Source organism: Caretta caretta, chromosome 9 (assembly GCF_965140235.1).
Source record: "Caretta caretta isolate rCarCar2 chromosome 9, rCarCar1.hap1, whole genome shotgun sequence".
In the NCBI taxonomy this organism is placed as follows: Eukaryota; Metazoa; Chordata; order Testudines; family Cheloniidae; genus Caretta; species Caretta caretta.
This window is the reverse complement of record NC_134214.1, coordinates 75,703,350-75,730,539: the sequence shown is the minus strand read 5'-3', so window position 1 is coordinate 75,730,539 and position 27,190 is coordinate 75,703,350. Positions and strand designations below refer to the sequence as shown.

Sequence of the window (27,190 nt, the reverse complement as noted above, 5' to 3'; positions counted from 1 at the left end):
AATCCGCTTAATTACTTTATTTAAAATAACAAGAGTGACTTTCCTTTGTGTCTCATCTTCTGAGGAGCAAAATCCAAGCCTGGTTCCTGATTTAAAAAATGACTTATTTAGTTTAAAAATGAGTTATTTTCCCTCTTCTCCGCTCTAGCTGCAGAATCCCATTCTGAACTCACTTAGGGCCTGATCCAGAGCCCACTGACTGCAATGGGGTCTTTCCATTGATGCCAGAAGGTTGTGGATCAAGGTCATAGAGTCCACATAACGGTGAGCATGTATACAGTGGTGAGCTTTTACACAAGAGCAGTCCCATTGAGTTCAGTGTTCACCAGGGTGGGTAAAGACTGCACAATTTAGCCCCTGAATAGTGAGATCCCTGAGAAACATCCTCATATTTGTACAGTGCTGAGTAGACTATCAGCACTCAATACATTATAGTAATAAATAAAGCTTATCAGATGAAGTGTCTCTATTGTTATCTAATGTGCCCAGTCCTTTGTTTCTTGTGAGGTTTGGGCATTGAGGAATACAGGATTGGATCTAATATGCTGACTCAGTCATACCAGTTTCTTCAAGTGGGTTCAAAATAAGATTCTGCAGCTGGAGTCAGGCACTGGCTATCACTTTATATTATGCAGTGTCTTTTATACTGCATACGGTACTCTTTTATACTGAAGAATTCTAGTCAGGAAAACACTAAGTTAAAGACTATTTCTCAACAATTTAATTTCCCTATAAATAAAAGGGACAGTAAAAAATCAGGACCTGTTATGCCCAATACTTCTACATCAAATTTGGGTTATAGAAATAGTTTAGCGTGAAATTGTCCATTTTAATCAACAGCCAGTGCTTGCAGGAAGATATTTAGGTCCAACATCTCTGCAAAGCTCCCCACTTCAGGAAGTCTCCTGTTATAAAGTCTGTTGTAAAGCCCATTGAAGTTGATGGAATAATTCGCCTTGATTTCAGCAGGTATTGGGTCAGGGCTTATCTGCATGCCAGAATGTTGGTACACCAGAGTTGCCACTCATGATAGTGCACTCATTGCTTTCAGTGATTGGTATAAAACTGCTGGTATCATTGGCTGCATCAACAGCCTGATGTACAACCAAAATTTGACTTGATAGAGTTACTGTTAATGTTTAAAAAGAACAGGAGTACTTGTAGAGACTAACAAATTTATTAGAGCATAAGCTTTTGTGGGCTACAGCCCACTCCATCAGATGCATAGAATGGAACATGTAGTAAGAAGATATATATATATACATACAGGTAAGTTGGAAGTTGCCATACAAACTGTGAGAGGCTAATTAGTTAAGATGAACTATTATCAGCAGGAGAAAAAAACTTTTGTAGTGATAATCAAGATGGCCCATTTAGACAGTTGACAAGAAGGTGTGAGGATACTTAACTTAGGGAAGTAGATTCAATATGTGTAGGTTTCAGAGTAACAGCTGTGTTAGTCTGTATTCGCAGAAAGATGCATCAGATGAAGTGAGCTGTAGCTCACGAAAGCTTATGCACAAATAAATTGGTTAGTCTCTAAGGTGCCACAAGTACTCCTTTTCTTTTTGTCAACATGTGTAATGACCCAGCCACTCCCAGTCTCTATTCAAACCCAAGTTAATGGCATCTAGTTTGCATATTAATTCAAGCTCAGCAGTTTCTCCTTGGAGTCTGGTTTTGAAGCTTTTCTGTTGCAAAATTGCCACCCTTAAATCTTTTACTGAGTGGCCAGAGAGGTTGAAGTGTTCTCCTACTGGTTTTTGAATGTTATGATTCCTGAGGTCAGATTTGTGTCCATTTATTGTTTTGCGTAGAGACTGTCCGGTTTGGCCAGTGTACATGGCAGAGGGGCATTGCTGGCACATGATGACATATATCACGTTGGTAGATGTGCAGGTGAACAAGCCCCTGATGGCATGGCTAATGTGATTAGGTCCTATGATGGTGTCACTTGAATAAATATGTGGACAGAGTTGGCATCGGGCTTTGTTGCAAGGATAGGTTCCTGGGTTAGTGTTTTTGTTGTGTGGTGTGTGGTTGCTGGAGAGTATTTGCTTCAGGTTGTGGGGCTGTCTGTAAGCAAGGACTGGCCTGTCTCCCAAGATCTGTGAGAGTGATGGGTCGTCCTTCAGGATAGGTTGTAGATCCTTGATGATGCGTTAGAGAGGTTTTAGTTGGGAGCTGAAGGTGACAGCTAGTGGTGTTCTGTTATTTTCTTTGTTGGGACTGTCCTGTAGTAGGTTGGTATACCTGCTGAAATGAAAAAACAGATTGACAGACCCAGAAGAGTATCCAGAAGTCACCTACTACAGGACAGGCCCAACAAAGCAGGTATACCCAACTGCTGAAGTGAAAAAACAGATTGACAGAGCCAGAAGAGTACCCAGAAGTCACCTACTCCAGGAGAGGCCCAACAAAGAAAATAACAGAATGCCACTAGCTGTAAAAGATTTAAGGGTGGCAATTTTGCAACAGAAAAGCTTCAAAACCAGACTCCAAGGAGAAACTGCTGAGCTTGAATTAATATGCAAACTAGATGCCATTAACTTGGGTTTGAATAGAGACTGGGAGTGGCTGGGTCATTACACATATTGAATCTATTTCCTTAAGTTAAGTATCCTCACACCTTCTTGTCAACTGCCATCTTGATTATCACTACAAAAGTTTTTTTCTCCTGCTGATAATAGCTCATCTTAACTAATTAGCCTCTCACAGTTTGTATGGCAACTTCCAACTTATCTGTATGTGTATGTGTGTATATATATATATATATATATCTTCTTACTACATGTTCCATTCTATGCATCCGATGAAAGCTTATGCTCTAATAAATTTGTTAGTCTCTACGGTGCCACAAGTACTCCTGTTCTTTTTGCGGATACAGACTAACACGGCTGCTACTCTGAAACCTGTTAATGTTTAGGATTTTAACTGCACCGGCATGTGAGTAGAAGGAAGATAGTGAGAAATAATATGTATTTAAATGCTTTGATTATAGATATACAATGTCAATGTGTTTGTATTTATAATCCTTCATGGATCAGCAGCAAAGGTAGGAGTTCACCTCTCTTCCCGTTCATTCACATCAGTAAGGGGTGAGCTTCATAGTCTAATTGGAACCATTAAATTGAGACGTTCCATCCCACAGACAAATTCTTATTGCTAGTTTCTTTCATACAACAAATCTTTAGTGGAGACTTAGAGGGAGAAAATCTCCATGAAGATCTCCTTGCAGAACAGCCCCTAGGTATCATTCCATGGGGAGGGTGGGGTTTGTCTCCCATGTGATAGGCCATGGAGAAACCCTGTTTTTCCCCAGGGATCTAAAGGTCTAGGGCAGGCCGTGAGGGAACTGTATGCCTTTACACCTGACCAAGCTCCTGGCAGGCCGCCCCCACCACTCGCCACATCCATTGAAACCTCAAGAGCCAAGGTTTAGGCTGCTTTATCTTTTCTTGGAAATCCTTGCAGGGCCATAGGGTAGATGATGTAAAAATGAGGCAAAACCCATTGGTTAAAAAGAACAGAGTGTTATTGTCATAACACTAGGAAAGCATTTCACCACATAGGCAGAAGTGTCACAAACATTTAATGATGTGTCTGTTGCCTGTGGTCATCTCTAGCTAATGTTTGTTTTTCTCTCTCTTTTTCCTTTTATTTTTCTTCTAGGTGCTGTACAAGCTGTTTAGATCCTTTTGCGAAATGTCAACAATCAAAACTGTGGATGTGTTTGCAGGAATTGGGAAATTTTTTGTGGTTGGAATAGGAGGGGTATTGGTAGGCCTTTTATTCGGGATGATTGCTGCCTTTACCACACGATTTACCAAGAATATCCGTGTAATTGAACCCCTCTTTGTCTTCCTGTACAGTTACCTTTCCTATCTCACTGCAGAAATGTTTCACCTCTCTGGTATTGTGGCGTAAGTATATGCACGGGTTTTCTTATTCATGCAATTAATGCTTTTGGCTATATTCAGAAAAGAATCAGTCATGATTACATCAGCATTGCTTAGCGTGAGATGTATGATAAACATCTCAGTATTAAGTGAAACAAAAAAATATAAAAGCCTTTGAAATGGTACTGGGACATAACCACATTGCATGCATTATACAATTACACATAAATGGTGATATGCATTCTTCAAATGCGCTCACATTTTCTGAGGATTTAAAAGACAAAGAAATGGCCTTAGCAGTGTTTCACAGAACAGATGGCATCTGACTTTAAATGATTTGAAATGCTAAAGGACTTAGGTTGAAATTTCAGGGTGTAAAGATTGGAGCCAGCTTGTGTATTTTAAAACTGGAAATCATAAATAGCCCTGATTATTAGAGCTGGACAGATTTCAAATGGTTCATCTATTCAGTCAGGCATCCAAACGTCTGCAAGCTTATTCAAGCTTGGTTTAGTGTCTTTGGTCTGGAAAATGTGCATGGTCAGTATGTGTGAGACTTCCAGTTCTTTGTGGTTTTGGCTGGGCCAGAACAGGCTTTCTAGTAGTATTTTGAGTTCCAGTCAGTACCAGGATATGAAGAGGTGCACTAAGTGGTTGATTGGATTCTTTGAACATCAGAAAAAATTGGGTTTGATCTGGGTTTTGGGCAAGACTTGAGTCCATTCTAACTTTATCTCCAGTGATTTGCCCATCCCTACTGATTAGCTTATTTAGGTCTATATCCTGCCTTTACTTTCTGATGGTATGATTGGGCAGGCAGGATTGCTCATGGTGACTGGGATGACTGTGTGATAGGTTACACATTGCTTCTCCTTTAAAAAAAAAAGAAGAAGATTGCACACTTTCCGCCACTTTGTGTACACTCCAGCATACATGGTACCTGGCCAAGACGTAACTGCATTCCTGGCCTGCAGCCCTTGGGGCTATAGCACTTCAGTGCACAGCAGCCAGTCCCATAGCACTCTGTTGAGTGTTCGTTATCCTGTCCTACTGTTGCTAAGGTGATCTTCTCCCCTCAGCATGCCCCTGCTCAGCCCAGGGCAAGATCTGGCTCCTTGTGTTTTAGCTTAGTTTTTCAAAATCAACACAATTCACAGGTATACTTTCACATACCGTGAGTGTCACAAAACAGCATCGCCAACAGTTACAACACAGTGGTATCCACAATTACCAGTTTTCCCTACACTTAGATTATGAAGTGGCAATGTGCATAATGACTCTTTGATTGTAGGTAGACAGATAGACAGGCGCACACCCACTGACCTTGATGCTATCATGCATGATCAGGGACCGGATTCGTCTTTCTGTTAAACTGATGTAAATTAAGAATAATTCCACTAACCTCAGTAGAATTATACAGTAAGTCCTTGCTTAACGTTGTAGTTCCTGAAAAATGCGACTTTAAGCGAAATGATGTTAAGCGAATCCAATTTCCCCATAAGAATTAATGTAAATGGGCGGGTTAGGTTCCAGGGAAATTTTTTTCATCAGACAAAAGACTATATTATATATATATATATATATGTATATACACACTGTATAAGTTTTAAACAAACAGTTTAATACTGTACACAGCAATGATGATTGTGAAGCTTGGTTGAGGTGGTGAAGACAGAGGGTGGAAGAGGGTGGGATATTTCCCCGGGGAATGCCTTCCTGCTAAATGACGAACTAGCACTCGGCTGAGGCTCAAGGGTTAATACATTATTGTTAATGTAGCCTCACACTCTACAAGGCAGCACGAATGGAGGGAGGGGAGACAGCATGGAGACAGAGACAGAGACACACACCCTATGTGTGGTAGAGAAGAGAGAGAGAGATTCACATTGCCCCTTTAAGTATGCTGACACCACTCTAAGTACCTTGCCTTTTTAAGTAGATCAGCAAGTTCAGACAGCAGCTGCTGCCTTCAAGCTCCCCCCGTCCTGAGCCCTGTTGTGTCCCCCCCTGCTCTATGGAGATGGGGTAAGCGGGGGGCAGGAGCAGGGGGGAGGGGGACACCCTGACATTAGTCCCCCTCATACCCCCCCCCGCACAGCAAGCAGGAGTCTCCCGGGAGCAGCTCCAAGGCAGAGGGCAGGAGCAGCACATGGCAGTGGGGGGCAGGGACAGCTGAACTGCCGGCAATTGATAGCCTGCTGGGCAGCTGTCACACAGGGAACTTAGGGGAGCAGGGAGCTGCCAATCCACCCTGGTTCCAACCACCCACCAGCTAGCTCCAATGGGCTGCTCTTTCTGCAAGCAGTGGACAAATCAGGCGGCTGCCAAACAACGTTATAAGGGAGCATTGCACAACTTTAAATGAGCATGTTCTCTAATTGATCAGCAATGTAACAACGAAACAATGTTAACTGGGACGACTTTAAGTGAGGAGTTACTGTACCTGATTTCAGTGGCGTAACTGAGAGCAAAATCTGGCTTGTAGCATAGTGCGTATGAATTAGGATGAGTGTAACTATGGGCTTGTCTACAACGTGGGGTGATGCACTCTATGGGGGTGTGATTTGTTTAGTGCAATGTCATACTGCGCATTAAGTAGTTCATGTAGACCAGTGGCTCTCAACCTTTCCAGACTACTGTACTCCTTTCAAGAATCTGATTTATCTTGTGTACCCCCAAGTTTCACCTCACTTAAAAGCTTACCAAATCAGACATAAATATACGAATGTGTCGCAGCACACTATTACTGAAAAATTGCTTACTTTCTCATTTTTACCATATAGTTATAAAATAACTCAATTGGAATATAAATACTGTACTTACATTTCAGTGTACAGTATACAGAGAAGTATAAACAAATCATTGTCTTTGAAATTTTAGTTTGTACTGACTTTGCTAGTGCTTTTTATGTAGCCTGTTGTAAAATGAGGCAAATATCTAGCTGAGTTGATGTACCCCCTGGAAGATCTCTGAGTACCCCCAAGGGTACATATACCCCTGGTTGAGAACCACTAGTGTAGACCCTGATGGTGCTCACTCAGGGTTCTCTAGTGTATCAAACAGCACTATGCTAAAGCATACATGGGAACCTGTAGGGAGCTCCTTCACTGGTGCTTCTGCTGCTTCCCTTGAATGTCATCCTACGTTGCATTCCTGACTTTGGCCCTGATCCCTCAGTGAGCTCCATATGATCAGACCACTGTGCCAATGCGAAGCCCTTCAGCCACTGGGACTCCATGCAGTCTCAGGAGTCAACACATACAGGATGTTTGGAGATTCCCAACTCTTGTGATTTCATCACAAGTCTCTTGGTATTCAGTGGTTTTTGTAAAGTTCCAGCACCTGGAGTCATAAGATTACTGACTGTCAGTAGAAAACCGAGGGATAAATAAATGCATGTTGTTCAACTTGTAGTTGATCAGCCCAATGCAGAGGGTGCTGAGGATGCCTTCTCTAGAAGTGGAGAAGGCATTTGACGATACAGAAAGAGATGATCTTTTCCATAACTGAAAGTGCATGAGGAAGTGGCAGCACTGAAAGGTCACAAGAGGAACCTGGTATTTGTTGAACTATCTATATCTACATTTTGTTTCTGAAAATATTGGAGGTTGATAGCCAAGAAGATAAATGCAAGATATTGATATCTGATCTACAGTTAAAATATGTGGCTCCTTTAATAAAGATTTTTAAACATCAGAAATTATTTTTGTTTAAATGTTGCAAAATCATAACTGTACTTTAGTTTCAATGCCAGTCTAACAAAGAATTCAAGAAACTGACTCATCTAAGGAATGGAGACACCTTTCCTTTACAAAACTCCCCTACAAGTCTCTGGGGAAGCTAACTGGAGCTATCAAGGTTCTTTAAGTACAGCTTTATATAGTAATTGAGAGATGCTAGTTTTTAATTTGAAGAAGTTGACTTTAACCTTAGGAACATGATTAACTGTGGGCTAAATCCTTCAATCTTGAATCAGACACCAAAACGCCCACTAACATTAATGAGAATTGTGCCTGAGGAAGAACTGATTTAGTCCTGCAAAACTCGATCCAGTATTTCTAATGGACAAAGAGATCTTACTTTAGAATCAAAGGCAGTATAGATGGAAAAGACTGTATGAGGTCATCCAGACCGTTTCCCTGACAGTGGTTGCTAGCTCTGACCCTGACTCAGGAAGTGGACTCATCTAGTGCTGACAAACACAAAAGTAAAGATATTTAGTATTTCCCTAATGACTGTCAAGTGCACCTAGACTCCAGTGATATTTGCCTTATAGACAACTCCAATATTGATAATACTGATGATGAAAAGAAAATGAAACATTAAACGTCCACCTACCAGTTCAATACAGCAGTATCTGGATGATCTATGTTGAAACCAATGATACTACGCTGTGTAAAAATAGGAATCGTCTATACTTTGCAGGTTTTGTTTCCTAGATGGCCAGTACAAAGCAATATTTCAGTATTGCTGAAACAATTATAGTTCAGGGGAAAAGGTAAACTAAGGCTCTGTTATAGTATCATGTGACTGAACAGTGAAATAAATATGCTGCATAATCAGCATGGAAGGAGAAGGCTTTCGGACGTAATGGTGTTTCCTTCTGTCACGGGGTACTGTACCCAGCATGGAGCCCATTTTTTTTCCTTTTCAATAATGCATCATTTCTGGATCAAAATGGGTGCTTGGACAGCTACTTCCTTGTCATAAGAAATTAAGATTACAGATAACGGTATATTTTAAGATTTAAATATAAGAAGTAGAAAGACACTTATGGCTCATTTGTGTTTCTTAAGCCTTTTAAACTACCTTCCAAGAAGATGTTGTCAAGCACATTTTTTGTATTGCTCTCTTGTTCGTGATACCAGTTTAGTACCCTGAAAATATTCTCCCCAAACTAACAGTATTTTTATTTTGTGCTTTGAAATTAACATCAGGGTTGTAGTTTAACTTCATTGTTTTGCTCTGTAAATATCTGCACAGCTGGGTCAATAAGGGTTTGTTAATTAGCTGCTGCTGAGCCAGCAGAGGGGGAAAGATCACAAGAAGATGAGCCTCATTTTGCTCTTGCTAACAGCAGTACAAACCAGGAATAACTATGTTGAAATTAATGGTGTTTTACTAGTAGCAGAGGACAGAGGAGGCTGGTGAGAGGAGAATCAGGCTCATTGGTTTTCCATGGGTTGCAGAAAAATAGTCATGTGAGATCTCATCTCATGGAAACCTTGGCCATTGTTGCTGTTGTCATCCTTCTGTTCAGTTGTTGAAACACACTATTTGCTGCCCTTACAGATAGCGCTCCCTACCCATATTATTAATGCTCAGTACAGATCTTCACATCCAGGCTTCCCAATGGCCACATATTTCCCCTATTTAGAAAAATTGACAATTTCCAGCAGAAAATGATCACATTTATTCCTGAGGTCCTCTCTATTCCCACTGTACACTAGGATGTACTTTGCCCAACGTTTTGGCAGTGAACACAGAAAGGACAGATGAGCTCCTCTCCCTGCCTCATTTCACTGCATTTCATTGCAGTTTAGAAGTGGAGGCAAAAAAGTAGTGGTGTTTTTTTTTTTGCCAATTTCCTGGGACTCGCATATGAAATAAGAAAGGATGGAAATTACAGGTAAAATAAGACTTAAAAATGATGAGATTAAAATCAAAGAGAGGGAGGGAGGGAGGGAAAGAGGAGAAAGTTGGACAGAAATGTTCTCATTATCTCTCTTTTTCATGCCCATAGCTGAACTGTATATTCACTGGGAGCTGGCACACCGTTGTGACTTTGCCAATAAAGCCCAAACACCCAGTTAGAATGTGTTTTTTGCAGTCAGTGTCCAACGCTAATCTCCTCGGCAGTGTATACTGCTTCCCACTGAGTAAATTTGTCATTCTGTGGTCCCTGTATTATATGCCGAATGACCACCAGCTGAGAGCATGAATTATGAATAGAATGGACCAGCAGTAGTCAATGGCTATTTGGAAAACAATGGAGTGGCAGTCACCAGTAAAGTAAAATTTAAAGTCAATAGGCTAGATCCTATGTAGATCAGACCAATTTATCTCAGTGTAATGTTAGCAGCTTCAGGGGAGTTACTCCTGATGTACACGGATGTAGATTAGAAGAAAACGAAGCCCTTTGCTTCAGAGAGTTGTTGTCAAAATAGCAATGGTGATGAGAATTCAGAAATTGATATTTGTCTTGCCTTCATTCAGCCAGTCCTTTAGTACAATGCGTTTCACTCAAAGTAACATGCCCTCACCCCCCCCCCCCCCCCGCCCCAACCAGTGCTTTGGCTCTTTGATTCCAACTGCTTTGACCTTCTGAGATTGCTAGGCTGAAATTATACTGATTTGAAAAGATGATGAATTAGGCTAACCACATGTATCCTGTAGTTTCAATAACCAATTATCCATGAACAATTAAAGGGTAAAAGTTTTAATTAAAGGGTAAAAAGTGCTTCACACTTCTAAAATGACCTGGTGTGTACAATACACGAAGAGGTAAAATGTTACTGCTGTAGTGACACTCTCTAATTTCCTCAGTAGCACAGTGGTCCTGTTGGAGGCCCGCTTTGTGTTCATCACACAGCCTAGTGAATGTTCAGTAAGGTTTCTTTGATATCAGTTGAGGTCTCTGTAGTCCTTCAGCTGATTTAAGGGGCCAGCTCCTCAGCTGTGGCTAAAGAACATAGCAGCTCAGGATGGGGATGGGAATGTAAAATGCACTTCCTCCATCCTGGGCTGGCTGTGCACTGGGCCAGTCCCTGGTGTTAGTTAGAACAGCTTGCAGGCTACTCATATGCTATGTTGGCTGCCTCTGGCCCCGGATCAGCCAGATTTGAAGAAGCCCTCTTCACACCCCTCATGCCAGCAGCACAGGAGCTGCTACCTCAGGTCTCTGTATTCTGAAGGTTCCTCTGAACTGGGATGATCTTCCTGTGGCTGATTATGATGGTTTTAGGGCCAGAATTCACCAGATATGCTTCCCAAAGCATCAGAGAACAGTGCAGAATCTGGGTGAATGCCTTTGTGCATGACATTCTCCTCAGCCAACCTCATCACATGCTACTTCTCAGCACAGCCCTCTCTGAGAATGTGTGGAAGCTATGAAAGGGCAATAAATGCTCAGCTCATCAGCATTATCCTATGTGCCATACTGATCTGTGAGTTAGAGCTGGTTTCTGTGGGCACATGGGGTGGCACGGGAATGGAGTTATAAAAAGACACGATATACAGAAAAACACTGGAAATACTCTCAAGATTTTTTTTTAAAGAACTTATGCTTTTAAAAAAGAAATTATACCACTATTATGCTTTTGAGAGATCAAAATTTTATGGGCCAGATTCTGGTCTCAAAGTGGTGTAAACTCCACTGAATGAGCTGAATTACTTCAGATTTACACTGGTGTAACTTATGTCAGAATTTGCTCCCGTTCCTTTTCTGTAATTCTTGTCTCTTCAGTATTGTCTCATCATTTCCTTATGCTCCCTACTGCCAGTTTTCAGCATCCACCCATTGTCTCTGGTCTTGCACTTGGACTGCAACCTCTTCAGGGCAGGGACTGCCTCTTTGTTATGTGCGTCTGCAGAGCCTAGAACAGTGGGGCGTAATCCATAACTGGGACCCTGAGGCACCATGGTAATACAAATAACAATGTACTGCAGAGAGCAATTTGTATTGTGTGTAGGGAACAGTCCTGCTATGACAGGGAAATGAACTTGGTTATTATCTAACAGGCCTTTTGTATATCTAATATTTATGAGTCTTTGATTCCAAAAATTGAGGTTAAGTCTTGATTAGAATCTGTCAATGTTGCACTGCTGATGGCAAACAGATTACAGGAAGTGGACATATGCAATATATTAATAGTGATATTAAAAAGCTACATTAAAAGAATGTTACAAAGTTGCAAAGTAAAACACTCAAAAGTTAGGAAATGCTAGAAATAAGGAGGCCCATGGAGGAGGTGCTAGATCTTCTCAATGAAATATTTGTAAGAATATTTTAACATAGGCAAACCAATGTATTTTTCCCCCTAACCTCATTCTGAGAAACAGCTGAACCTTTTTTGCTGAAATTTTCCAGAAAACATCAGCTGGAGGCAAATACCCAGGATTGAAAATTTCAGCCCAAATTGTTAAAGTTTGCCAAACTTATAAGGAACTGAAAACAGGGTCTTATAATGGAAAGAGTTGGGCAACATTAGCTATAGGTGTCGCTACCTCCCTACAATAAATGTAATAACTTAGCATTTATTTATTAAGGGCCAGATCCAAATACCCTTACTCACACAGAGTAGTCTCTTTCTGCACAAGTAGTCTCACTGATTTTTAATAGAATTACTTGGGGAGTAAGGTACTACTGAGTGAGTCTCAGCATACCAGAATCTGCCCTAAACTAAGTCTTACATTGTCTTGGAAAGGCTATGATATAATTTTTGCCTATCTAGCATGTTCCTCCAACCAAGCTATGTACCATATATAATTGCTTTATTTTCTTTCCTCAGTATTATTGCGTGTGCCATGGGCATGAAACGTTATGTGGAGGCGAACATCTCTCTAAAGTCTCACACTACAATCAAATACTTTATGAAGATGTGGAGCAGTGTTAGTGATACCCTTATCTTCATCTTTCTTGGGGTCTCTACCATTGGAGACAACCATGAGTGGAGTTGGTCTTATATTTGCTTTACCGTCATTTTCTGTCTTATTTGGAGAGCGCTAGGTATGGTGAAAAAGCTGATTTTTCTTTGTGGGAATGAAATGTGCAATTTCGGAGTTTATTATGTGTCACATTTAAGTGTAGGAGGGGAGGGACTCTTTGAAAAGTACTGGTTGCCTAACATTCAAAATGTAATCTTTAATTCTAACTGCTGGTTCATTTAGTACTTCCCTTTGTATTTCTACCATGTTTCCAGTTCACTTTATCACATCCTTCAATGGAAAATGTGATTGACTCCCTTTGTTCGTGTACTGGTTAAGATAAACTGGTTCTTGAGCTAATGGGGGTGATCTTGTTGTTTTTGGAGCTGATCATCTTGAGCGTGAATCTTATTGTCTCTTCTTAATATGGTTGTAGGTCTTGGGCGCAGACTGATTCAGATGAGTGCCTCAGGATTGGCTTGGATTCCTGAGTACTCAGCTGTTCTAAAGTGTATTCAAGGGCAAATGCTGTCTTAACTGGAAGAAATAAGTCATGTATTGGCTTGGTTGCATGTGAATCATTGCCATTAGCTGGGAAGGTGGTGGACTGGATGTTATGTATAAGCAGTTCTCTCTGCTGGCTGAGCTAATGAGCTGTATTGTTAGCTGGAGAAGCAGAGGCCTGTGTTTTGCAGTGAAATGTGAATCCCCATGCGCATCTATGTAGCTGGGTGATCAATCCAGAGTCCTTATACACAATGTGTTGCCATCTCTTACAGTAGATGTGGGATGGACGTATTTTAAAACTACAGCAGTAACTGTACTTAAACCCAGGCCAGATTCTGCCTGGCCCTTATGTGGGTACAGTGGGCAGAAAGCATGTGAGAAACCCATCACCTGCTTGTTTGGTAACAAGAATTTCAGTTCCTGCACTGACAGTAGCACAGGAACTGCTCCCTCCTACTGCCCTGGGGCTTGCACTGTGCCCCAAAGAGGGCAGGGAGGATGGAGGTCCATGACTCCATCCATCTGTGCCCTGTCCAGCAGAACTGGCTACCTATGCAGGAGGAGCAAGCTGTATCCCATAAAGGGATGTGACATCTGGCACACAGGATCTCTCTGTCCTGGAACTCCTGGACCATTCTGCTTCCCTGTGGAAGAATGTCTTCCACTGAGATGGTATAGCGGTGCACTGCCCATTATTATGAGCTATGTCTCCAGTTGAGCCTAGAGATAGGAATCAGTTTGGCTTGCTTTCCTGAATAGATCTGAATGTCACCACGGAATAATAGTAAATGGCTAGTAGCATTGATACAAAATGTGAAATCTAGCAGGATGCAGCAGTTCTGAAGTCATTTCCTCCATGTCACCATCACTACAAAACACATGACTTGTGGTGTATGAGCCATATATACCATAGGCCAGATTTCACCACCCGCACTCAGTGCTGGCTTCGCATTTTACTACTTTAGTTTTCAGTCAGTAAAATCCCTGTCAAACATGTTTGGAATAGTTCTACTGTGGAGACGAACTTCCTTGTTGTCCAGAAATATAGAGAAACAGATTTCTGCCCCAGTCCTCCAGTCTGACTGAGCGGTGTCAACTTTACATTCCTGCCCCTAATCCTGGGGCTACCTCAGTGTCCAACACAAGTTCAAGCACCCTCTGTGCTGCTCTAATTTATGTCAGGTAATTATGGCCCTTAAAGGCACTTACACCTGCTATAGATTGCTGGAATGTAGCAGCACTCTGGACATGCCCCTGTCCTTGTCAGCTTCCTGGTCTGCTCCCTGCACTGGGTATGTGATAACCAGGAATTTTCACCATATTTATTTGTTGGTATCTCTATTTTAGGTGCTTAGATAGACTCCACTGGTCTCACCTGCCCCCCTCTTAGTGTATCTTTATAGTCCCTTGGTGGCTCCAGCGTGGAAGGCATGGAGTGTAGCTGGGGCTAGAAGCAGCAAAGAGCTTGGGGCCAGACAGCAGTGTAGCGGCACGTAGGGTTGCCCAGAATCTCCAGGAATGAAAGATTAATCTTTAATTAAAGGTTATGTCATGTGATGAAACCTCCAGGAATACATCCAACAAAAATTGGCAACCCGAGAGGCAAGGCATCTCCACATGGAGTCCCTAATGTACTCAGGTCTGAGGGGTAGAACCCCTGGCCTCTTCTGTGAGAAGCATTGCCCTTAAATGGGAAAATTGGAAGGAACCTGTGAGCTGATGTCCATGGAGTTTCTGTTCTTTTACACAGGTTTTTCCTGCATAGAAGAGCACTGGGGCCTTAAAATGGAGGCGGCCAGCAAAAATGTGAGAAGCCCAGGGTTTGGTAAAGTTTTGAGTTAGCATGTCTAAGAACATAAGCAACTGAGGGGAGCTGCAGTTACATCAAGATATTTTTTGCAGAGGATAATCCACACTCTCTGCAGCACAGGAGGGAAATGATATGAACCAAGACCTCTGCAGCTGTAAATTCTCCCGTAGGAACAGCTAGGAAATGTTAATGGACAAATGGTATCCTTGAAACGGAACAAAACTGGAGATTAAACTAGGCTTCAGAGCCGGGCACTGCGATGTTCAGAATAAGATTCAGTGGGTAACAAATAGTGGATGAACACCTCCCCTGATGATCATGTGGAGGCCCCATGATTACTTTTTCTCTCATCTTATATTTTTAAAGCAGAGGGCTAAACCTCTCCTTTACTCAGCAACCCTAGGATACTCCCAACCTTATTTTTTTAGGGATTCTTCCTTGCTGTCATAAAAATAAAGGATATAATATAAATATAAATAAATATTTTGGGGGAAGACGTCTCCAAGTGGGCTCTTTCCCTGTTCTTTGTTTAACACGCTTGGTGGTGGCAGCATACAGTTCAAGGAAAAGGCAGTTTGTACCTTGGGGAAGTTTTTAACCTAAGCTGGTAAGAATAAGCTTAGGGGGTCTTTCATGCAGGTCCCCACATCCGTACCCTAGAGTTCAGAGTGGGGAAGGAACCTTGACACTTGCCATAAAGGACACAACACATGCTCCTAGCCCAGAGTTTGGAGACATTATATAAACAAATACTATGCAAATATAGAGACTTAATATATAGCCTAGTATTGTGCCCTGTTGTTCTATGTCTTTGTTCTTCTTTCTTTACCTACCTGGGCACAATGTATAGAGTGTTTTATATAGGAGAGATTTTCCCTCTCACTATGGCCACTCTTTGCTCCATAAAAGCCCCTTGGCCAGCAGTAGGAGAATTCCCCTCATGCAGTTATGGGAAACACAGGGTCCCTTGCCTGTCCCAGTATGTTGGGGTGCCCCATGCTACAGCAATTCTGAGCAGCTCTGACTGTCTGACTTGGAGCACTTCAGACACCTAAATAATGCTGGGGTCTCACCAGCCCAGAATTCTAATGAAGTAAATGTGGCTCAAAGCCTTAAAGTGAGGAAGTTTACACTGCCAATGCCTGGGCATTTCCTAAGCTGTAGCAAATAAGAGGACTTCCATTTGTGGGTTTGTGAGTCAGGCACCTTTCACAACCACTTCAATTCATATAGATAGTTTGTTAGAGAAACAACACACCTTTTTTCATATAGAGCCATGACAGCTAGAACTCAGGCATGCTAGGTAAAGGTTAGCCATTTAAATGGGCAAGTTAAACAAGACCCAGGGCTAACTTGCTCTCCCCGTCACTAGCTTATAAACTCACACCTGAGAATACAGAGTCACTCATGGGTGGGGAGACCAAGACCAGATTCTAAATGGGAGGGTAGGGATAGGCCCAAAATCCTTTTCTAACACACTTGGAGTTGAAAATGATCTTCTTAAATCCTGAAAAAAGGCTGTGCCCTAGATATTTGCTGGCTTTTACAGTAACCAGACAAAAACCAGACCACATGTAAGCAGGTGCAACCCCCAAAGACATTTTCCAGTGTTTGTAAATGGTCAGGAAAATGGGTGAAAGTAGTAAAGGAGTGTAACTTGCACTGATTTGACATTCAGGGAGCATGATTCTCCACTGCCCTGCACCACATGGAGTCACTGACATCTGTGCAAAGTCAAGGAGGGGTGTTTGACAACCACTTTGCACAGGTGGAAGGGACCCCACAATGGAGTGGAGAATCAGGCCTCTTGATACTGGGATTTAATCCTGGAGCCCATATAGGCTGATCAGACAGCAAGTGTGAAAAATGGGGACGGGGGTGGGGGATAATAGGAAACTATATAAGAAAAAGCCCCAAATATTAGGACTGTCCCTATAAAATCGGGACATCTGGTCACCCTAAGCTTGTAGCTACCATGCAGTCTCTTTTCTCTTTTAGGGATGCTTTTTATAACTTTTAATCTTAAATTAAAGATTCTTTTAATCTTAAATTAATGTACAAAGTATTCACAAGCATAGCACATTTTTGAGAAGAAAGGTGGCACCTAGAATTTGTGAACGCTGCTGCTTCGTAGGGTGTCTGTTTACAAACCACTAAAGCAACCAGAAATACCTTTGTGGTTAAAACTTGACCTGACCTTTAATAGGCTCATCAACAGATTACTTAAATTGGATACTCAGTGATTATCAACAAGACATGGCAGGATGTGCTTTATTGGCTATTAATACATGACTAGATTTGCTGTTAATGACTGAGTGCCATAAATGCACCTGGAAGCACATTTATTGGTCAATTATGCACACCCTTGAGTGTTTTACTATGAGAAAATGGTTTCCTTTGTTTAAAATGTTTGTTTTCAATGAAATGAAGAAAGCATTCTGAATTATTTGGACTCCCCTTGTTTGAAAACAGCTCATGGCAGGAGGGTGACAAACAATGACAGTAACAAACATTAAAGTACCTAACAAACTGCTCTGGTGTTCCAAGAATAGGCAGTAAACCTCAAATTCTCTATTTACTTATCACATGACCGGAAACGGTTTAATATTGTAAACAGAAAGAGCAAAGAAGAGATGACACCAAAATCAGCCCTGTAATAATTAGGTGCAATTCCCATTGACTTCAAAGGGCGCCAGGCCAACATTCATGCAGGGTTGAATTTCATTAAACATTTTGGTCTCTGGCTCACCTATTTACAATATTTAGGGTATGTTTGCGCTTGGAGCTAAGGGTGCAATTCCCAGCTCAAGGAGACATACTCACACTAGCTCTGATCAAGCTACCATGCTAAAAATAGTAGTGTAGCCATGGTAACTCGGGCAGGGGTTGGGCTAGCACCCCCAAGTGCATACCCATGGGGGCCTGGTGGGTTTGTACTTGGGGTGGCAAGCCCCTCTCGCTACTTACCACTACTCATGTTTCTTTTCTTTTCTCTAAGAACGTTTGTAGCTGGTTTTTTTTGGCAACCTGAAGACCTTAAACCTGAGAATAAAGCTCTTGTGAAAAGGTCTTTCTGGCGAGAAGTTTTTGATCTGATTGGACCAGCTGGGCCCTCTCCACCAGGTTCCAGGTCCCCATCCCACTTGTAGAGCCTCTCTGATTCTCTCGCTGATGCTGCACTAAATCAGCAATAACTCTACTGAAGCCAGCAGAGTAGAGTCACACTGGCATAAGTTGGAGGAGGTCTGAAAAGTGAAGAAAAATGAAGCAGTTGAGAGGGTGATAGCAGCCCCCAGGACGCCAATATTTTGCCATTCTTTAAACAAGTTAGAATTTTCTGCTCTAAGTTTGTTATGGTGCTTCTCCAAAAGGAGAAATATTTTGGCCCAAATAGTTAATCATATGCTACGTCTTCAACCAAACAGACCCTGAGTTAATTTAAGGGACATAAATGATAATTGACTGTATGACTGGAAAATGTATTTATTACTAACCAATCCTACTTAAAATTAATTTGAGTGTGAATTACTGGCTGCGTTTGGCTCTGGTCTAGTTGTGAAATAAGTTTCTATGTAGCATTTTTTCAAACTAAAAGTATTATTGTCAGTTAGATAGAACATTAAAAATGAAAACTGGAGTCCTTGTCATTATCTACTCCTCTTGGCCTTAATTCCCAGGTGCTCCGGGAGCTGGGAATACATCATGGACACAGTTCCAGTTAATCATGTTCGCTATTCCTGAATATTCCAAGATTTCTTGTTTTCTCCAAATTGTTCCTCTGTGTGATAGAAATTGGTTATTGCTAGTTATCAGAGCGTGTGGGGAGGTGTTTGTATATTGTTGTTTTTAAAGTTTATTTCCCAACAAATAAGATGGATGATGTCTTTAAAACATTTTAAAAAAAAGCTGTAGTGATGTGAGGGGGCAGGGGAGAGAATTAATGACCCTCTTATGTTATCAGCTCTCAAACCAGCCATTAATCTTGAAGATTAATCTTCAAGAAATGAAATGTCCAGGTTCTCTGTTGTTATTGCTTAATTATACTCACTGTTTAGCAGTTAAGGGCCTGATTCTGATCTCATTTGTACAGGTTCCATTGGTGTAAATGGAGTAAGGCCTGATTCACACAGCGTGATGTTAATGAAGTCAGAATCAGGCCCTAGAAGTTCAGAGCCATGTACATGTTTCTTTCTCAGTTTCTGTAACAGGGATATTGTCATTAATAGACCCACAGTTTGACCAACTGTAACTTTTTTCTTCTGTTTAATTGCAAATGATTATAAATTGCATCAATTGCTGTGGCACCTTTCATAAACTTCAAGTTCACATAGTATTAATCTCGATGAATTAGAGACTGCCAAATACCCCAGTTTAAGGTAATTTATATATATATATATATATATATATATAATATTTCATGTGCCCTGGCTGTTGGTTAAAACTAAATGCAGTTCAAAAGGTAACTGTAACTAAATTATTTAAATAAACCAGATTGCCAGTTTGCCCTTGAGAGAGTATTTATCACCCAGAAAATCCAATAATTAATTACCAATCAGAATGAATCAACTACTGTTTAAGTCAATTCCCAGGGTCAATTTCCACATTAGTATATTGATGAATATGAATTCTTGGACCTGTTCATTACTGTTAATATGAAACAAAGTGACTTTTAAAATATTTTTTTAAACTGCCATCAAAACAAATATGTTAATACACTGTATTGTACTATAATAGTTATTATTTATTAAATACTCAGTTAATACTTAGCTCTTATTCACTAACCTAATTTGTATATTTCAGGAACACCTCAGTGATGGCTATGTACATAAACTAAAACTCTGGGTAAAACCTCATTCTTGTTCTAAAAGGAACCCCAGTTTTAAGAGTAGATCCTGACATCACACAAGGTTGACAGTATCCAACAACGGATATTACCAAAAGATCAGTCTAATGTCTTATATATATGAGACCTACCAAACCATGGCCATTCAACACTATTTCCTATCTCCTCCAAGTCAGACATAACTGGGTCTGGATTCTTAGCTATTCTGGGGCTAGTACCAGACAGATAGAAACCCAGTGGATCTGGCCAGTGGAGGAGCGTAGTATATTACCAAATTCTTCCCTGCCCTATTCCTACTTATGTGTAATTTGTTCACAAATGTAATAGCCACTTCTTTCAAGCTGTTTCCTGCCATTATGAATGCTGTATAAGTTCTCTTCTTGCTTGCTAATTTCCCATCTTCTTTCCTGCTTTAATAGGGGTTCTTGTATTGACTTTCTTCGTGAACCGATTACATGTGAACACCGTTACCAGCAAGGATCAGTTTATTATAGCATATGGGGGTCTTAGAGGTGCCATCTGTTTCTCTCTGGTTTTCTTGCTCCCTGACTTCCCGAGAAAGAAGCTCTTCATTGCAGCCACAACTGTAGTTATTCTCTTCACTGTGTTTGTACAGGTAAGAATACTATCAATATGATAGAATGCCTACATCAGTCCAATTATTGCACAGTGCATGACAGTGTTTTTGTTTCAGATACATGGCTGATACTGACACTTTAGATTTAGTGTGGACTCTAATTGGACAAAAGAATTGAACATAAAGCTATCAGACCTTTCCTTGTATCAGGCATACGGAGGTTAGAATTCTTACTGAATGAGGTAGGAGTTGGGAGAATGTGTCTTATATTTGTGGTTGACAACAGTTGCTGAGTACCACTGTTAGGCCTTGTCTACGTGAGTCTTTTCCATGTTGACAAATTCCATCTTTGCACTGGTGTAGCTCTACCAGGGGTAATAATGATGAAAAGGTTAGTAGGAAAAAGCTAATGTAGATATGCCTTTAAAGCGAGGCCCTTAGGTATTTTACCAAGGAGCAGAATGAGCACCAAAGTAAAATACACTCTAGGATTTGATACCCGATTAAGGAGAAAAACAGGTGTTATGTTGGGTATTGTCACAGAGTTGCCATCTCAGAGCACCCCCTCCTGGCATGGGATGACCCTGCAGGAGCTTTTACCTCAGTTTCCTCTTCTCAGGGCTCCTCAAGAATACTTCTCAAACATACTCTGGACTATGAGATGGGTTAATTTATTAGTATCAAATCACAAAATAAACATCAGTGCCATAACTCAAAAGGTTCTGGCTTCATTGTCTTTGGTGATCTGAGGCTCTTTGTCAGTCTCAGTTTTGCTTTAGGCTGGAGGGCTCTCATGCTTACTCCCTGGAGTCCCCCACTAGAGTTCAAAAGCTCAAATGAAGCAATAACACAAACACCATCCATCCAACCTGGGCTTAATAAAAGCCTCACATTCCTCTTGGGCTTTTCCCAATTCCCTGCTTGTTGCAGGGCCGGATTAACCTTTTGTGAGCCTGGCGCTAAACATATTTGTGGGCCCCCATGGGAGCAATTGAGCGTGATGTGGGGAGAATGGTCTCCGGAGCCAGGGGCTGACCAGGGGCCTGGCATGACAGGGGTGGCCCCACTCTGCCGAGCCCAGTGCGGGGGCACTATTTATAAACCGGCAGTTGCCAGATGCACAATGGCCTGCCCAGTCCTGTGCTGCCAGCATGTCCCTTCCCCTCAGGGGTGGGCCCATGCCACGCCACACATCCCCCCTGCCCAACACCGGAACACCCCCCCGATTCCCTATGGCGAGAGCCCCCCCTGGCCTCGCTATGCCCAGAGCCCCCATCCACCACAAATGCACAGTGCCCTGCACACCACCACCCCTGCCCAGCACCCCCCTGCCCACAGCCCCACCACAACTGCCCAGCATCCCACACAGAACCCCCACTCCCGAGTGCCTCAACACAGAGATTTTTCCTGCTTTCTCACAGCCCACCCCTACCCACACCCTCCAGAGACCCACTCCCACACGCCCTGCCTCCCGGCTGCACTCACCGGCCCTCTGGGAGGTGACTGTGTCTGCCAGGCTGAGCTACCAGTGCAGCCAGGGCATGGAATCACTCCAGCCCCTTGGGAGTGCCGTGATCAGCCAGGCCAGGGCCTGCCCTGGCTGGGCTCCCTCAGAACCCACTTGCCTGGAGGGGCCCAGCCAAGCCCTCCACACTGCCCGCCCCCCTTAACTGGCCAAGACTGGCCAGGCTTCTGCAAAAGTCCCAGGCGGCTCAGCTCCAGGGAGACAGGTGGAGCCCCACACGTGATGAGAAGCAGAGACTTCCCGGAGCTGGAGGAGCACTGGGGTCTGGCCAGGAGGCAGAGAGAAGCCGGTGGGTGGGGCCAGGGGGTGGCGAAGAGCCCTTGGCCAGTTGGTGGGGAGGACGAGAGGAGCAAGTGGTGGGCGGGGGAGGAGAGCCAATGGGCTCCCAGGGTTTCAGGGCGCAGTGCAAACAGAGCAGGCCGGGGCCCCTTCTGAGCATGGGCCCAGTTCCATGGCGCCACTGGACAGGGGCCACAGGGGCACTTCCCAGCGCTCCCTCTTGCTCCAGCGGCTCCTCCCATTCCCCAGGCCATCCAGCTAGTGGCCTGTCTCCCTATTCTCATGGAGCACCTGCAGAGCTTTCTGCTCTCTGCATTCATTCTCTCAGGCAGCGAAAGCCCCACCTCTGCTCTCTCTGCCCTGACTCACCCAGACTCCTCTGCTCTAGGGCCCAGGTGCCCTCTCTTAAGCCATCTGAGCATCAGCTGACCGTCACAGGTGCACTAGCCTCTTCCCTCTTAAAAGGTCAGTGCTGTCCTGTGACAGGCATATTTGGATTTGTAGTAAGATGGAACTTTAGTTAAACCCTCCTCCAGACAAGGTCAATTCTCACTACACCAGGGGAGAGAACAAAGGAACGGAAGCATTCTAAATCCACTTAACACTAAGGGCAAGATTTTTAAAAGTAACTAATGATTTTGAACATCTCAGTTTTTGGCATGAGACAACTTAAAGGGGCCTGATTTTGAGTGGGTGGTACTGATTTTGAGAGGCTCAGTACCTTCTGAAAATCAGGTCTCTTTATGATACACACAACAACTGGGGCAATCAAAATCACTAGTCACTGGAAAATCTTGGCTTTAGTATATATGTCAGAGATAGCTTCACATACATACAAAAAGGGAGGTGTTAGCACTTTATGATGTTTCACTGAAAGAAGGCCCTGCCTTTGTGATAACTTTAAATTGCCATATTGTCTTGCATTGAAAAAGGATTGGGGTGTGTAGCCAGTTAGATAACTAAGAAAAATCAGACACAAACAAAATAATGGTTCATTATAGTACAGTTCATGGAAAGAGTGGATTTTTAAGGGGTTTATTATTCCTCAAGAATAATATGACAAATAAGATGATACCACACACGTTAGCCAAATGCTCTTGTCTTACAGCCCAAGGTGGCTCGAATATATTATCTTACTAGTAAGATAAAAAGATCGAAACTTTGCCAACAAAGCTGAGTTTGGAAGCATTCTGACTTTATCTAGATGTTTTGTAATGATAAGAAATGGAATTATGAAAAAGGATCCAGTGAGCTAACAGCACAATTGTTAATCTCTGTATCTCACAAATGATGTAATTTTTCATAGATGCTTCTGATTAAGGTTCAAAATTTGTTTCCATGTTTACTTAAAGTGAGGTAAATTAGAGAATCTGCCACTAGTTGCCATGCACTGAAGTTAGTCCTGCTTCTGTTCCTCCGAATCTGTGGATATCTGCTTTATAGCTGTGGATATCTGCATTTGCGGACCATGTTTGTGGATCGTGGATGGATGCAGATCCAAATTTTATATCTAGAGCTCTGCAAATCTGTGGATATCCGCGTACCTTGTTTGCGGATTGCGGATCGGATGCAGATACAAATTTTGTATCCAGACAGGGCTCTACCTATTTAAATCAATGGAGGTTTTGTTATAGACTGGAATAGAATGGGGATCGGGTCCCTAGAATTTTAAGAGTAATTAAATGGCCCTTCTGTTAAACAGGGGTGCTGGAACAATTTGTATAGTATATATTGGTAAAGTCTGTATATAGTGAAAACCATTTCAAGCCAGGGAGTGTGGCAGCACTCCCCATACCCCAAGTTCCAGCACGTATGCTGTTAAATGATATAATTTTACATTGGGATTCTAATGGCAATCTTTTTTAAAATGTTAGTTTCAAAATACTTCTATCTATATGAAATTTCTTGCTTATATAATTCTGTTTCAATATATGTTGGTCTCTCTTTTTTACAATGTCCCACTTTTATTTTAAAATGATGACTAATTCCCCTTTCTTATATGTAAATGAAGGTGAAAGATTTCCCATCATTTTAGTGTATGCTAATACTGAAGGTCATTAAGACCTACTTTGATTGTGGGGTCCGTTTATAACTTGTGTGCTTCCCTTTAAGGAAAAATGAACATCTCTTGGCATTCAAGTGCCATCTAGTGGTTAAAATATTGCTAGACACTTTTAGTTTGCTAACGATTTTGGCCCTGATTCTCTGCTGTCCTGCACCCTGTGTTGTCATCATGCTGCAGCAGCAGTGACTCCATGGTTGCATCAAGGTTCCTGATTAAAGCCCGGATTTCATACCTCCCTAAAATGCACTTGCACAGTTAGTTCATCTTGAAAACTGGTATGTCAGGTCAGGGCCCAAGCTGAGTTTGTGGTACAAATTTGGGATTATCTGGTCAGGGAATTCCCAAAACTGTCCTGTTTTTAAAAGTACAGGGTTAGGTTTAGGGCCTTTATTTCCGCGTAACTGCTTGTGGGAAGCACATGGTGCTGATATTCTTGTTTCCTGGAAAGAACATAGCCTTATCTTCTCGCTTTCCCCTGTTCCACTGGTAGAGTTGGATGAGCAAAGCAGCACAGTAGATCCCAGGGCAGTTCTGCTGCATGTATCTATATGGGGCAAGATTCAAAAGGTCAGTGAAAGGGGTGGCACCATTTAACACAGCTCCATGGGGGTTTCTTGCACCTGTGTGCACAAGCTCCATACAGATTCACCAATCCAATGGCTGCCCTCCTCCCCGCACCCACGTCCCATCCTGTAGAGGGTGTGAAGCAGCTGTTGAGGCTTCAGAAGCCACATTTAGAGATGCACAGTGGCTTCACTGCTGATCCACACCCAGTGGGAGAGAATTTCTTCCACATGTACCCCAGCACACTGCTCATGCTCAGGCTGCATACGAGGTAAAGATTCACACTGGTATGTTTTACAATTAACCCCACACAGCAAAGCTTCTGTGCCTCCTCATATTTGATACGATCAATTGGGCAAAACCAGTAATGATCTTGATATACCAATGTGACTGAGCCTGGAGTTGAGTCAGACAGGCAGCCAGATCTCTATTGTGGAACATAATTTTCAATCCTATCTGGCAGACTGAATGGAGTGAGTGGAGGCCGGGGGTGGGAAAAGGGGAATTGGGTTTAGGTTGACAAGTTTTAAGATGCAAATGTGGGTGAGAAATTGAAAAGATCTGGTCACTTGGCAGGACTGCTCCTGCAGAGGGACTGAGTCCCTGACAAAGGTTGCTCTAAGGCAGCGGTTCCATTCCGCAGAAGCTTCGTAAAATAATTCTCAGGATAGTGGAAGGGCTTTTGTGTAACCTCAGAGCTCAAATGGTGATGTCATCTCCATGAAAAGGGTGGGACTCCCCTGTGGGTATGTGTCAATAGAATGACCCTTTGACCTTGAGTCATTCAGCAGAAACTTAGTATTCATGAAGACTAGCTTGATTCAGATTCTTGGTACCTGTGGCATCATGTAGGAGAGACAGCCAAAAGAATCAGAAACATTTAAACTTGCTTAGAGAAACAACAACCTTGACATGCCCCAGCATAGAAAAAAATATAAAAACGATAGATCAGATATTAAAGAAAACCTTTTAAAAACCACCGAGTGTAAATTGATCCCATACCCTATGAAGTCAATGGGAGTGTTACCAGTTACACCAGTGGATGCAGAACTGGGCCTGGAATGATTACTTCAGTGTCCCAGCATTCTTCATAATGCATTTCACCTTGGATGGAAGGGGGAAGAAAGAAATGATTTGTTAAAAAATAACATTCACGGTGCTGTTGTTTTTAAAGCTTTTTCTTTATTGATGTACGTCAGCAGCTTGTATTAATAATGGTGCAAATCCTGACCTCAGGGAGAGCTTTTGTGTGACTAAAGACTGAGTAAAAATGGCAGGGCATAGTGTAGTTGGTCTTGATGCTGGTGCAGAGGGGTAAAGGGATGTGCAAGGAATCTTGAGGGAACACAAACTGCTTCTTTCTCTTGGAAAGCCCCAGCTGATTATCTGGCAATGCTTTTACTCGACCCAAAACATTATATGTAAGCAGTTAGGTGTGGCCATGCATGGTTATAGCCATGCAGTATATAACCCAGTCATAATGTCTATTTTGGTCTGTCTGAACCTGTGGCAAGTGCATCCTCATCATTCCTAAATTTACACAGCAGGACTGATCAGTAATTTTGTGAAGTTTTTTGGGCAATTGAAAGATGCTCGGTGCTCCCAGACTGGCCTGATGTATGCCATTTGCACCATAAAGTCCTCAAAAGAGCCTTTGGTTTGTCCTGAATGCCACAAAGGAGCTTCACTGTTTTTTCTCTCAATGTCATTTAAAAACTAAATGCCATGTTCTCCATTTATAGTTCACTCTCTCTGCCTATTCAGACCGTGACTTCCCTGGTGAAATTGCTAAGGAGGAACTGTTAAATTGTGAAGGTTTTTGTTTTGTTTTTTTTGTGTGATGTGGACACTTGTCCACTAGCAACTGGATTGACACCAGTAATACATTTCACACAGGTTATATACAGCCATCAATCTGTACGAAGGCCATGATCCAGCAAGTTTATCCATGTGGCTGCAGGAGTCTCCCTCCCCTCAGCCCCCCCGCCAGAACTCTGTTGAAGTCAATGGGGCTCTGCACAAGCACAGGGGCCTGCTCGTATAAAACAACACTCAGGAGCAGAGCCATAGAAATCTCTTTCTGTGTATGTGAGAAGTTGGGAGTCGTGGTCACAGAACTCAGTACTGTCAGTTTAAAATGAAAACAAACCCAGCTGATTATCCAGCAAAAGACAAGAGGCCAAATTACATAGGCGCTGCTTAATCTGCAATCTGTGTTATTTCTAAATTTGTAAGATTTATATTATTTACACTGAATGTTGATGAATTCTGTATTGACATTAGTGGTTAAAATGACACATTAATTGTTCTTGCAATTAAAGCTGTCCTCCGTGCCAACTCTTGTGACATTCAAGAGAGCATCAGCGACTGTATCATTTCTGCTGCAGGCATAGCATAGGAAAGCCATTTTTTAAAGTGGCAAATTTAAGAGATATAATGGATTGTAATCACAGCAGAACATCAGAATTTCTCATT

The 27,190-nt window shown here is 42.3% G+C and overlaps 1 protein-coding gene across 1 annotated transcript in view; it reads left to right on the top strand.

Moving 5' to 3' along the window:
- LOC125642842 (sodium/hydrogen exchanger 2-like) overlaps positions 1-27,190 on the top strand; it is a 61,719-nt gene that overhangs the window by 4,113 nt on the left and 30,416 nt on the right. Inside the window, exons 3-5 of the mRNA XM_048864705.2 lie at positions 3,673-3,923; positions 12,410-12,627; positions 20,125-20,321. Of these exons, the coding sequence (XP_048720662.2) occupies positions 3,673-3,923; positions 12,410-12,627; positions 20,125-20,321 (666 nt within the window). The remainder of the gene's footprint in view (positions 1-3,672; positions 3,924-12,409; positions 12,628-20,124; positions 20,322-27,190) is intronic.